Here is a 12,753-nt window from a genome sequence, read left to right on the forward strand (position 1 = left end):
TGTTCAAAAATACGAAAAATAACGTTTAAAAAAAAAGAGAAGGAAATGTTGCCCTCGTTCTTCTTCCTGTTTATGCCAGCTACTTCTCAGTCAGTGAAAAATGACTCTCACGAAACAGAAATCGAAGAGTTCGGTCACGAATCGTAACTCTATGGGAGGATTTTTGTTCCTTGAATGTAGACAGGAGATCCGATTAAATACTGCTGCGTCTCCCCTTTCTTTATATAAGGTTCCCACAAAATGGTAGGGTTCACTTTAACACAGAGGAGATGCAAATTTTTAACTCAATGAGTCATCACAGGCACCCCATCACTTCCAGGAGACTGTATACTTTGATAGTCTAACACACACATATGGCTCGTGATGCTTGTGTGTGTGTGTGTGTATATGCAACCATAGTGTTGATGCCTTTGGCGCGGAATTGAAACATGATGCGTTTAGCTTTTGAAAGCTGAGAACTAAAGACAAAACATCATCTTCCATCCCTTTAGAAGAGTGCATCTATATCAAATTGGTGGCTGCTATTATTACTTTCATTACCATCTCCTACATTTGATATCACATCTTTTCCACAGTGAAGGGGGGAAATGGGAGTAATGGTGAGAGGAAAATGCAATCGAGATGTCAGACAAGCACTTGATTAACCACTTACAGGAGCAGGCTGTGCGTCAGGGCTAGGCCATGCCGTCTCACTTTTCCACTAAACCCAATCCTTCAAACATTACTGGCCACAAGATATTGATTTTTCATTCTTCTCAATATCCCCTTGCCGTTAATAGAATTTACACCAGCCTATCAATGTTTCGAGGAGGCCTCCCTCTCCCCTTACTCCACTTCCAGGATGTTCGCAACCAGAAAGGGGATGCAGTCTAAGCTTGCCCGCCATTAGATCCAGTTGCGAGTTTCTACCCAAGACTGAAGACATGGAAATTGACAGCACGGGCAATAATGAGATTTGTGTTGGGGACAGTTTGGACAAAAACCAAGAGCAGCAGAGGTGAGTCTGACGATTGACTAACGAGGCATTTATGAAGGAGCATTTATCATTGTTTAAAGTTGAGATACTCCGTCCACTGGATATTAGCAGAATTTGTGTATCAAATACAAAAGGCAACTCGACTTGGCACCTGAAGAGTAGCTTCTTCAGTTCTGAGGGGAAGTTGAGGTTTAAATAGGGAACCTCGACTACTCGGAAACTTACTCCGGTCTCAAGGAGGGAATGGGGTTGAAAATTCTTGGGAACAGAAGTTAAGACAGTATTGGAAATAGGAAATATGGAAATAGTAATTTACAATACAGCCTTAACTTCTGTCCCCAAGAAGTCTGAAATCCAGTTGTCTTTTTTTGGATTACCATAACCTGGATGACTGAGAACCTTCACCGACATGTGTATCCAATCTACTACTACACCAGTTTAGATTATTGATAGGGAATTTTATCTTTAAGTTCAAAATGTTCATATATAAGTGCAACTACAAAAAGATGTTAAGTTGAGCATAAAATGATTATATTTAAAGTGATGGGTATTCATAGATTTTCCATTCTACCGTGATCACACACACACACACACACACACACAAAAACAATTATCTTCCATGTGGTCAGACTAATAATCCACGGCATTAGAACCGATGCATGTTATCACAGAGGCTCGAAGCCCATCCCGCAGCAACGCACAGCTTCTGATTCAAGTGACGGCGTCGACTTGGTGACCTTAGCAGCTTTCCACGGGCGCATTGATTTTTCTCCCACATTACAGATAATTGCTGGATGCTGCGAATCCTATCCTCCCAGGGCAGCAGGGAGGGGCTTCTGTAGTGTGTTGACACAAGAGTGGCTATCTGATTTGAGGAATGCGATATCCTGGGATCTCATTGACTGCCATTGACTTCTGTGTACTTCCTGTCTATGCCATGAGTATATATTTAACAGCTTGTTTTTTAATGCTTGCTTGGGTTGTTAGTGTTCTGTATTATTGACAGTTAATTGGACCCGAGAAACGATCACGACGAACGAATCCTCTGAGAAGGCCCTTTCATTAAACAGTGCACTAATAATGTTAATGTTTGGTTTATACAGCAAGCTCACCTTACAGACTTAATGAGCACAAGAGCTTTGTCCAGCTCCCTTTAATATATTTCCAACTTGTTTAATTAATTATGATTAATCACCTATTAAAGCATTCTTCTGTGGTTGCAGCAGAGATAATTATCCAGATTTGTAGACGGATAGTGTAACTTATTGGAATGAATTCAGTGGACAGATACATCTGCAACCTTTAGTCTGGTCCAAGCAGAAGCTCTTATTATATTAATATGAGTTTTCCTGTTCTGCATGGAGCTACTCTCATCATTTTATGCAAATGACTGCATCTACTGTTTGTTCTGCTCCATAAAGTCATGGAAAAGTCACTTCCTCCGCTATTATGTGAGGCACAAACGTGCTCTGACGGACTGAAAATCAACGTATGGCTTCATTTCAACATGCATGCGCGTTTCCCTCGCTTCCGGTGGTTTGTTTTCAGCTTAGTACTTCTTCGGGAGAGGAGTGGCGTTTTTGTTTCATGCGCGTATACGACTAATTAATCAGATTCTTAAAACTGTTCTTCGCAGTCAAGCTGTTGGAGCAATTTGCAAAGGAGGATGGCACTTCACATTGTTCTAAGAAAACAAATGAGCTATCCACCCACACTCAGGGAGCAGCACGTTAAATCAGATGAGTCTCAGAACACACACACTGCCTATCATCACCGTCTTAAATCATCACTGTTGTGACCCCGAGACAACATGCTAAATTTGATTCCTCGTCGTGTACGTCGCGCGGGGTCACTGCGCTTTGCACATGCCCCCCGTCCCCGCTCTAAGTGCCGCGGCCCGTGTGTCACGGAAAAACAGGCCACTGATGCGGCGCGCCGTGGCCCAGGGGCGAGCGTTAGGCCACATGATTGGATGGATTCATGTGGAGTATTTATCTCACAGAAAGGTCTGCTTTTGTCTGCTTCAACCTCACACAGCGCTCCACTGTGGCCATATGGTCCCGCCCGGCCGCTGGATGTGCATAAACAGAAGCTGCGTTCGCGGTTTGCACAGTGCACAAATTAGCGTACGAAGCGGCGCCGTGTACGGCAAGAAATGATTGGATGAAAAACAGACCTCTGAGTTGTTGTTATAAAGGAAGGTGAGTTTTCAGTTGTGAAAGAATGCTGTGTGTACATGCCATGGGATGTGTTATGCAAGCAGCTCCATTTGCTTGCGGAGGCAAAGACACGTGCCTCTGTTCATAACTAATGGAAGACTGTGTATGCCATTCATGCATGAGAGAATATGCATGGTATAATCCGGCGGGAACTATCATGATGTTAAAGTGCCGTGGCATTATGGGGGTAAAAAAAAATCAAAATCCAAAAATGCGGACAAACATATGCATATGTATAAATATAAAAAGCACATTTATTCGATTAAAAACGCTGTGACAAGCTGCATTATTTGATGATACAATGCATGTTAGCAAAAAAAAAAAAAAAACTGAATGAAATAATCAAAATAATGCATGCATCTGATGCCACTGTATAACATTAAGGTTAAGATCTAATTCTATGCTTTATATGGGATTTAGGTTAGGCACTGTTAAGGGTGGCAGTTGGCAGGCAGATACTGATAGAGTTTGGATTATGTCTGAAGCTTAATTTTTAAGCTCTGATGGATGATAAAACACATGCCATTTCCAAACGCATCGCACAAAAATAAGACACTATGTATATGTTTCAACTGTAATAATTGTAATAATACCGCAGACAGTGATGTTTATATCAGTCCGTGCCCCAACTGGGAACACGCAAAATACTTTAATTCTCTTGCTATGTCCAGCAAAATCAGGCTGAAATATGAAAACACCACAGGTGAATTTGCCCAAACAAAACATGTTTTCCTGAGAGGCATTGAGGCAGCCTTAACCAGCACAGCAACCCATTGGAGTCCAGCTGTTCAGCATTGATCTCTCTGTGTTTTCTGATGCACTGGCCCGGAATGTGATGTTATTTCATTACTGAGGCAGAAGCGACAAGCTCGGTCTCCTCCCCCAGGGCACTGGCCACTCACTTGGACAGGGGCACTGTATGTAATAATGACTGAACGGCTTAGTCAGGCAAGCTCAGTTGACTATAGCAAGCCCAAATCAAGTGGCGAGGAACTTTGGAGTCGGGGCGAAAGACGCGAGCGCGCATCAGTGGAGAAGCCTTGAAAGGCCTGGATGGAAAAACAGAAACAAGCACTGCTCTAAACTCGACTCAACTTGTCATCAGCAATGGACCCAGATGACAATGAACTCGGCGTCTTTACTGTCATTCAGTGAGTAGTTTGCTGTGGTCGGGTGTTCATTTTAAAATCCAGGCCTGTAAGTGTGAAGACATTTCACGGTAGTCAGTGAGTGTTTTAAATGCTCATTTATGCTAAATACGTTCCAGCATTTCACTGCAGCCTTATAGAGGCAATTTTGGCAATAATCAATATGAAAAGCAACAAACTAATTGTGGTTGTGATTTGGGACTTTTGTGGGTTACCCAAAATCACATTCTGTTGTGCGGTGTGATGTATGTTTATGTGGGAGTGTTGAGAAGGAGAACAACTTTTGCACAACTCCTTCTTTCGTGTCTTCGCACCTGAGTGATAGTTGGATGCAGAAAGCTGTACAGCTTTTGCATTTAATTTCTCACCTAAGTGCGATTTATGCCTCTGCGGGACTAGATGCTGTGTTATACGCACATAGAAAACGCCATTTACACTTGTGCGCTTGTCAGTCTGGTTCACACTGTAGCATGCCACCCAATAGGGATGTGCGATACCAATGTTTTTCCTTTCAGTCTGCCACCAAGTAATATCAAGGCTAACACCCCGATATCGACATTGATACTTTTAGATTTCTACTTGTGTAAAATGAATGGAAATAAGAACAGTCGCTCTGACGTCGATATAGAGGGTATGCATTGACGTCACTTCCCCTGGGCGGCCAGAACATGATGAAATATAGCAGTAAATACAGCGAGACCGGGGAAAATGTGGATTATCAGATCAAATTAAGGACAGCTGGACCCGACAATGATCCATAGGAACGAGTTTGGAAAAGTGGATTAGCCTCAGTTTAATTTTTTTTTAGTATGTATTGTTGGAACTGAAATAGTGACTGTCAGCATAACTACGCCATAACAACAACATTATTATTACCTAAACTTCACTAAACGTGAACCACAACACCAGGTTTTAGTGCTTAGTTTCTCCATAATGCAGCGTTGCATTTACTTCTCTTTTCTTTGGCAGTCGGAGATATCTGTAAAAAAATCTCCGACTTCTTTTCAAATCTGTTGGTATTGTCAATTGCACAGTAGCTTTTTTCTAATTCATTTTACAATTTAGATGCTATTAAAGCCTGTGATTCAAACTAATGTGGCTAATCTCCATGCTTTGTCACTTTTTGCCACTCATTGGCCGTAACCATGGCGACTTCGCTGGCTGTGACATCACGGGCATACCCTCTATAATTATTTTTAGATCAGACAGAGTGGCCTTCAATTTGACAGAACTTGAACATTGAACAAAGGTCACATTCTACATTCTCTATCATGTCCCATTTGTATGTTTTTTGTTAAGAAACAGACGTTGACGTGTATATGCCTGTGATGGGCACCGTGATGTATTTTCGCCGTATACCTCCATATTGCCTGCCTTTCTGAACTGAAATGCTTCCATCATAGATAGAGGTCTGTCTCGGGTCTGGGGTCATGTCCCTCTCATGCTTTTCACTTTATTAGAATTGATTACAGATTGGGTATTATAAAAGAATTAAGATTTCTTGTGAAAGCAGACTTGGTATCTATATTTTGATGCGAAGATCGATTCTAAAAAACCCACTTCAATATCGATATTTCTGGATCGCACATCCCTGCCATCCAAACATTCAATGGCGCTGTGTTGTTTTTCCAGTCGGGTTAATATTTGTTTCTACTAAACTGCGGCGATGGGGGAGCAGTCAGAAATACTAAAGTGCGTTCTGCATCACTGTGACGCATAGTTACATTTCTGCAGAGGTTCACGTCAGGCTACACTGTTGGGGTCTGGGCTGTCACTGTAGTTATGATGCCAAATGGACACAGAAGCATAAACCATCTGTTGGATAGGCTCTTTTCACAGCCATTTTGGCAAAGGTTTTGACTGTAATTAATAATTGCTGCATTCCACATAGATTCCACATTACGATGTCACTGTCCAGGGGACCAGCGGCCCTACACAAAGTGTCATAATTTTAGTGTCTCGTGGCAGACATTTGTATGAAATCTTGTCATAATTGAGTATGGAAACATTTGTGCCAAATGTGAAGATATTCCGTTGAGATGTTAGAAAGGGTTATGGAGACGTGGGAACAACCTGAAAACATAATGCCTCCTGCCATAGCCGAGCCATAAAAATAATGCAGATACGAACTGTAAAAAATGACAACAGCTGTGATGGACTGGCAAACGCCCACAGTGTACCTAACCATTTGCCCTGTGCATGCTGGGAGATATTTTACCCACTGCCACCCTCAACGGGATAAGTGTCTGTAAAAGAAGAATGGATGCACCAAACATGACCTGCCGAAGACCCACATGGGCACGTTAAATAACTCGCAGGTTAACCAGGAACACGGTAACTACAGCGCCAAGCATCTCGAAGGTGCCCCCATTATGTTCTTTTATTCACTCCACCCAGGCTAGGCTACAGTCTCCTGATATTACTTTCAACTTCATCGGCAGGCATGGTGAAACCGGCGAAACCAGAACCGTAATCTTTTCAAAGCATAGCGTAACTCAGCCAGGTAACACTTCACTTGTTATCCCAATTAGTCACAGCACTGAATATTCATAGCGAAGCAGCACTCGGTTCTCTTAACTCTCTCCTAAAAGCTGTTTAATTCACTGTATAAATCAGCCGCAGCCCGAGCACAAGCATAATTAGTGTCGCACTAATACAAGATGAGGAAAGTTGGGGGTGCTCAGGTGGCTCACGGGCAGGTATATGTATCACAAACAAAACTTTGCGGAGGTCTCCGGGCAGTTTCCTAATAGCTCCAGCCAGGAGCTATTAATGGTCAGTACAGAGCTGAGCAAAATCTACAAAGTGCCACCACCGCATTGTAAAATCAGTTCATGATGTTTTACTGTCCCCAGAGTAAGGCTTTATATGAAAAGCACGACTTCTACGTAAACATTTCAGAATAAACCATAGTGTTGTGATGAGCAATGCTTTGTCGTTTACCAGTATTTGGCAACTGTGAAAAAGTTTTTACACTCTGCTTATTTATTTATTTTTTTTAAAGCAAGCAACCTGATCCAAAGGCAGTACTTGCAGAATTTAAGCACGGCTGAGTTTTAAATGGCCAAGTGTGGCAGAATGACTGAAATCAGCTGTTTTAAAAGGGACTCAGGGAGGGGAGAGCTAGGGATCAGCAGGGCAGCAGGGTTTTATCGGTCAAAGCTTCAGCCATAGTCGCCTTAGATCACGCTCCTGTCTGACCCTAATATCCTCTGCCACTCACGCTGGCCTCTGGGCCACAAACCCAAATGGACAAACATAACTGTCCAGAATACGCTGAGTCTCTCAGTCCAGCTGCCACAGGACACTGCGGTCGCGTTTGAAGCAAATTGTCGGACATGTTCTGCTGCTCTTCGGTGCGTGTCTGGAAAAAGACTGCCTGCTTGTACCCTTCTGGACATGTGTCATCAGCTGTTTCAGAATGGTATTAAAATAAAGCTTGGCCCCGTTTAAAAAAAGAAAAAAGAAAATGAAGATAAATGGACCACTTAAAAAAATTCAAATCCGGCACAATTAGTTCCTTGCCCATCTTGTTGTGTCTTTTCCGTGGCAGCGTACCAATTTTGAGTCTGATCGTGAGTGGATGTGACAACATTCTTTATTCTATGTATCACTCTCAGCAAAGGCACATTGAGTCACTCTGCAGAGCCTTACAGATTGTGGCATTTTAATATGGAGTGGATGCTGCTCCACTCTTTGAACAGTTTCAAATTGTAGCTTGAAACTCCTCAACTAGAATGAGCCTGTATTTGTATTCTATGTACTTTTCTTTATTTATCCATGGCTACCTGGCATTTTTATTGATTCGGCTGTTTATCATTCTGACGAACTCCCACCAGAGATTCAACCCGATATGAGATTTTCACCTTCTAACCTCACTGTGGTATAAATGAACAGATGAAGTATTACAGCTGTGCAGTTTCCCTCAGTTCACTGATTATTATCATTATTGTTATTATTTTTGTGCTAATTCCTTTTATTTATGACCATAAGCAGCCGCATTCAACCGCACCTAACAGGTGGAGCAGATGCCTAATGTATTCAATGCTATTTTCGTCTGTGCATTTCACCGATCAGCATAACAGAGTAAATCGTCTGTGTTTTTGTGAGAAGTTCCTTTCATCCAAACTGTCTGAGGCAACATGAAGAAGTATCAAACCGCCGTGGATCAGAGAGAAGGCTAATTGGCTCTTGGTGGTTTTCAACAGAGGTGCCTCATCTGTGGTGTTTGATTTATGAAGGGTGGTTCTTCCTCCTCGGAAACAACAGACCTACGGTGATTCTTCATCTGGATATTGGACCGAAATTGAGTTATCCTACGCCAGTTATATGAGATGTTTCCGTTGTTTCGCATCAGATTCGCAAATGAGGATTTAAAAACCATTCGTTTCAACAGAGAATTGTAAACAAACCGAAACGGCCCTACATCTTTAATGATTGAATTAATTTAGATGCTTTGGAAACCACTTGGAAGTCTTTATCTCCCCGCTGTTCATTAATCATATTAATCACACAAACTGGCTTCCCATTATCCTTTATAGAATTCCCCAGTGCACGTAGCTGTGTAACGCGGAGCGTTGCGTCAGCTGTGTCTGTTCCTGTTTGGTGGATCGCTAAAAATGTTTGGAGGCCTCTCGTGAATGAATGGCACCCCTGAAAGTGAGCATTTAGCAGCTGAACTGTTTGAAAGGTCAAAACAAAATGCACTGTACAGTATGGGCATCCTAATGTGCAGCTGTGAGGCAGAGACCTCAGCCGGGGAGGGGACACATTAGGTCCTCCTGTCTCTCCAGCTGCCGCTGTTGCTTCTGCACCCACATTATGCGCACGCGATGCTCTGTCATTTCGCCGCTCTTCCTCCGCGAGCCTGAGGACTGATCGGCATATCCTTTTGAGAAATTCTTGGAAGCCGGCTGCATCCTTCAGCAGTACTAATTCTTGTGCCACCACACACACAAACACACACACACGCACACAAGACAACATCCTCTCGCATTCCTCGTTTTTCTCTCCTCCACTCTCATCTCCCACCACCACCACCACCTCCGCCACCCCTGTCGCTCCCTCCCTCTCTCCCTCCCTCTGCCCCTCACTCTGGCTCTCTCTGCCTCTCTCCAAAGCTGTTGTTACTGTGCGGCTCCCGCACATCATTCCACCGTGATGGAAATTAAATGAAGGTGGCTTAATGCAGCTAACAGAGGCATGCTTTGAAGGATGTAACCAGGGGAAGCTGCGCTGCCAGATCCTTTTCCATGGGCTATGGATTTGCGCTGTTGAGGCGAGGACACAGCAATCACTCAGCCATGCAGAAGCCCAGACAACAGGACTAATCTCTCCACCTGACTTGTGGAAGCTCCACTTTTTTTTTTCTCCTGAATTATTTATTCCCCCCTTGCCAGAGACAGTGTGGGACAATGGAGCCGGAGTGAAGTAGAATTCGTAGCCTTAACTGCAGCCTGCAGCACACATGGATGTGTTCAGCTTTGTGAAGATGCCAAAGCTGCCTGGGTGAGTCCGACGGACCCTGCTATGTGTTTGCCTATCAGTGGAGGTGCCTGTGTGTTCCCCCTCGCACACGCCGCCTTGTATGTTCAGAGCCATGATTTAGAGAGTGACTCGGGGATCACACGAGAAACGGTGGGATTAAAAATGCTGAGTTACCGGCTGCTCGGGGGAGCAAGTTGTGCAGTCACGTATGATGTAGAAAGAATGAGTGAGGGAGGCAGGAGTGGGGGTGGATGCGAACGCCGATATGCCGTTCATGTGTATAAACTGTAAGTTCATGCAGTTCTCATGCTGCAGACGGTGGTTATGGTTTTGCTGCTCGAGTATTGTGCAATAACCTATAACCACGCATATTGTGAAACATCAGAAAAATGAGCTGCAACCTTTCAACTAATGGTGCATGGGAAATAACTGTCAGGAGATTTGTAATTCATTTTCAAACACCATATTTCAGCACTCCAACATAAGAGTCATTATACTCTCTATGTTTATTTATTTATTTTTGAAGAACTAATATGATATGTGAGGCTGAGTCCTGAAGAATTCATCCATTCATTCAGGGCTGACACCTCACCTCATACTCCCATGGATCTGCTAGATTGAGTTGATCTGCCCCAGTGGACATTAATCCTCCTAGGGGATTTGGCTCCATCGGAAACACCACAGACCACTGGTGGGGAGAACAGCTGATCATCAGCAGGAGATATTAAATAACATATTATGTGTCACAGGAATGCCCATTCAATGGGTGTCATCTCCCCTTATGAGTCATAAATAACCTGAACTGGAAGTTTTCCATTTAGTTTTGTTTGAACACGCAAAGACAAAAAGGAACAGTTGTTATTCAGGGCCGCTTGTGTTGTGTGCAAATAGTAGCCTCCTTTTCTGATGACGCTCCAGAAGGAAATCGAACGGGAGGCGATGATATTCCATCAGATAATAGGGACATGCTCCTCCACTTATCCCTCCATGGCAACATTTATGATGCAGCTCCCAGTGGACCAGCGCCGCCACTGCACCCTGTCACTGTTAATAATGACCCACAGTTCTATCCCTGATTACGCGTTACCACTGCTACACTGGCGTTACGTTTGTTTTTCTTCCCCTCAGCTGCCAGCAAGAATTTAAATCAGCCCGACGCCGTTTCGCGAAGGTTGACAGAACATTTTTGCAGAGAAGCCCTCTGCACTGCATGTATTCAGAGAGCTACAAGAAAGGGAACGGTTCCCCTCATTGTCTCTTCCTCCTGTCTTGCGACGCCCCCAGATGTTTCTGCTGCCAGAAACAAAGGCGCGCTCCTGCTTTCTCGTTTCTTCGTTCTTTGTTGTGTCAAAATCTGGTCGGCATCTCCAGGTGTTTGAAGTCCTTTTATGGGAAGACAACAACCTCGCCCTCTGTGTGTTTTCTCCCCTTTTTATTTTTTAAAAAAGCAAGTCGGGCCAAAGTTGTTTGAGCTGCTTTGTTTTGATGTTTCTGCGGCGAACTTTAGCTCAACTTACCTCTGAGGGCTGCTACGCAGGATTTGTTAGCAGTGGCCCTGTGGAGATAATGAGCATGAACCCTACGGACTCATGTAGAAATTGTCAATTATCGTTCAGTCATGGGGCCTGCCTGGCTCAATATGGCTGCTGAGTTGTGTTTGTATATGTAGGTGATTACTTACAATGTGTGTATTTAAAAATTCTAGCTTCTTCATCGTATCTTGCCGAACCTATTTTTAGTCACCGTTATATAAATGTTGAGCTATGTTGATTCTATGTGTGTGGAACTCTGTTCGGCCAGTGGTGTTTACTTCAACATAAATAAGAGCAGGACCCGAGGACGCTCTACTTTTGCTGATTGCTTGGACCATTGCTGGCTTCATTTATTAAAAAAAAAAAAAAATCTGTTACACGTAGCCGTTGTTCACCACGTTTTGACTGCGGACTTTTTGCACAGGAAATCACTGGTCTGGAAACAAATTGATTAGCCTAAATGTTCATCAGAGTACATACAGACCAGGAGATCTGTCATACTTAGCTGTTCAAGTCACAAGCTCTTGGGGTAGAGTAGATCAGAAGTGACTCTGGCTCTGAAACGGGAGCCAGCTGGCTGGTGGATGAGGTCTTAGGCAACCATTTATTTAGTTCTGTCCTTTAGAGCTTTTCGCATAAAAGCCGTGAGTGGTGCAAAGAGGTGCAGGAGAATCCATGTCGAGTTCAGCGCCTGCAGGGTAAGTCCCTCACTATATTTGGTTAATGTTTTACATAGAGCAAAGAAGGCCTGGGGGAAATGCAACGTAACACAGAAATAAGAGAATGAGATCTCAGTTTTTTTTTTGCGGCTGGATATGAAAATATAAAGCCACCATCGGTTGAACGACAGAAGTTTTCTAATGACAGTGTGCATGCAAGCGTGTCGACTGAGGTCCTGATTTCGTATTTACTTCTTTGCCGTGCATTTGTTGTGCGGGTGGTCTGTTTCCCAGATGCTGTTTTTCTTCCCACCCAGAAAAAGATTAACTAACCAAAAACCCTTTCTATATAGAAGCGCCAGAGAGCTGCTCAGGATAGTGCGGTTGCCCATGGCAACAATATCAGTGCTTACAAAGACAAACATAGAAATAAATGGGGAAAACAGACTCTTCTGGATTGAGTGTTTCAGCATTACTGAAAAATGCCAATATGTGAGGTGGGTTACAAATTCTAGTCACTCATGCCATACCGTCTGATTCTGTTGTGGTAATGTGTCAGGGCCATACGATCAACGCTTGCTTCATGTCAAAGAGGGTGTCTAGCAGGAAAGTGTTTTCTTTCTCTGATGACAAGTCACAGAATGCAGGAGAACAGCATCATAAAACTGAGCAATTTAGCGCGACCACGTGGTCGTGCTCTTAAGGTCTTGTGACATATAAATAGCATTGCAC

The 12,753-nt window shown here is 43.5% G+C and overlaps 1 protein-coding gene across 6 annotated transcripts in view; it reads left to right on the forward strand.

Annotated features, from left to right (window-relative positions):
- The first annotated feature begins 880 nt into the window (after positions 1–880).
- The window catches only part of frmpd4 (FERM and PDZ domain containing 4), a 32,619-nt gene continuing 20,746 nt past the window's right edge, over positions 881–12,753 (forward strand). For 2 of the 6 annotated variants that reach the window (XM_047601388.1, XM_047601389.1), the window contains exon 1: positions 881–997. In XM_047601388.1, coding sequence (XP_047457344.1) covers positions 924–997 — 74 coding nt within the window. In that variant the 5' untranslated portion in view covers positions 881–923. Of the gene's footprint in view, positions 998–4,177; positions 4,347–9,461; positions 9,852–11,916; positions 12,061–12,753 lie in introns of those variants that run through there. The other 4 variants (XM_047601391.1, XM_047601392.1, XM_047601390.1 and 1 more) reach the window with 3 other exon arrangements.

The sequence above is a fragment of the Mugil cephalus genome, chromosome 12 (genome assembly GCF_022458985.1).
Source record: "Mugil cephalus isolate CIBA_MC_2020 chromosome 12, CIBA_Mcephalus_1.1, whole genome shotgun sequence".
NCBI classification, from domain to species: domain Eukaryota; kingdom Metazoa; phylum Chordata; class Actinopteri; order Mugiliformes; family Mugilidae; genus Mugil; species Mugil cephalus.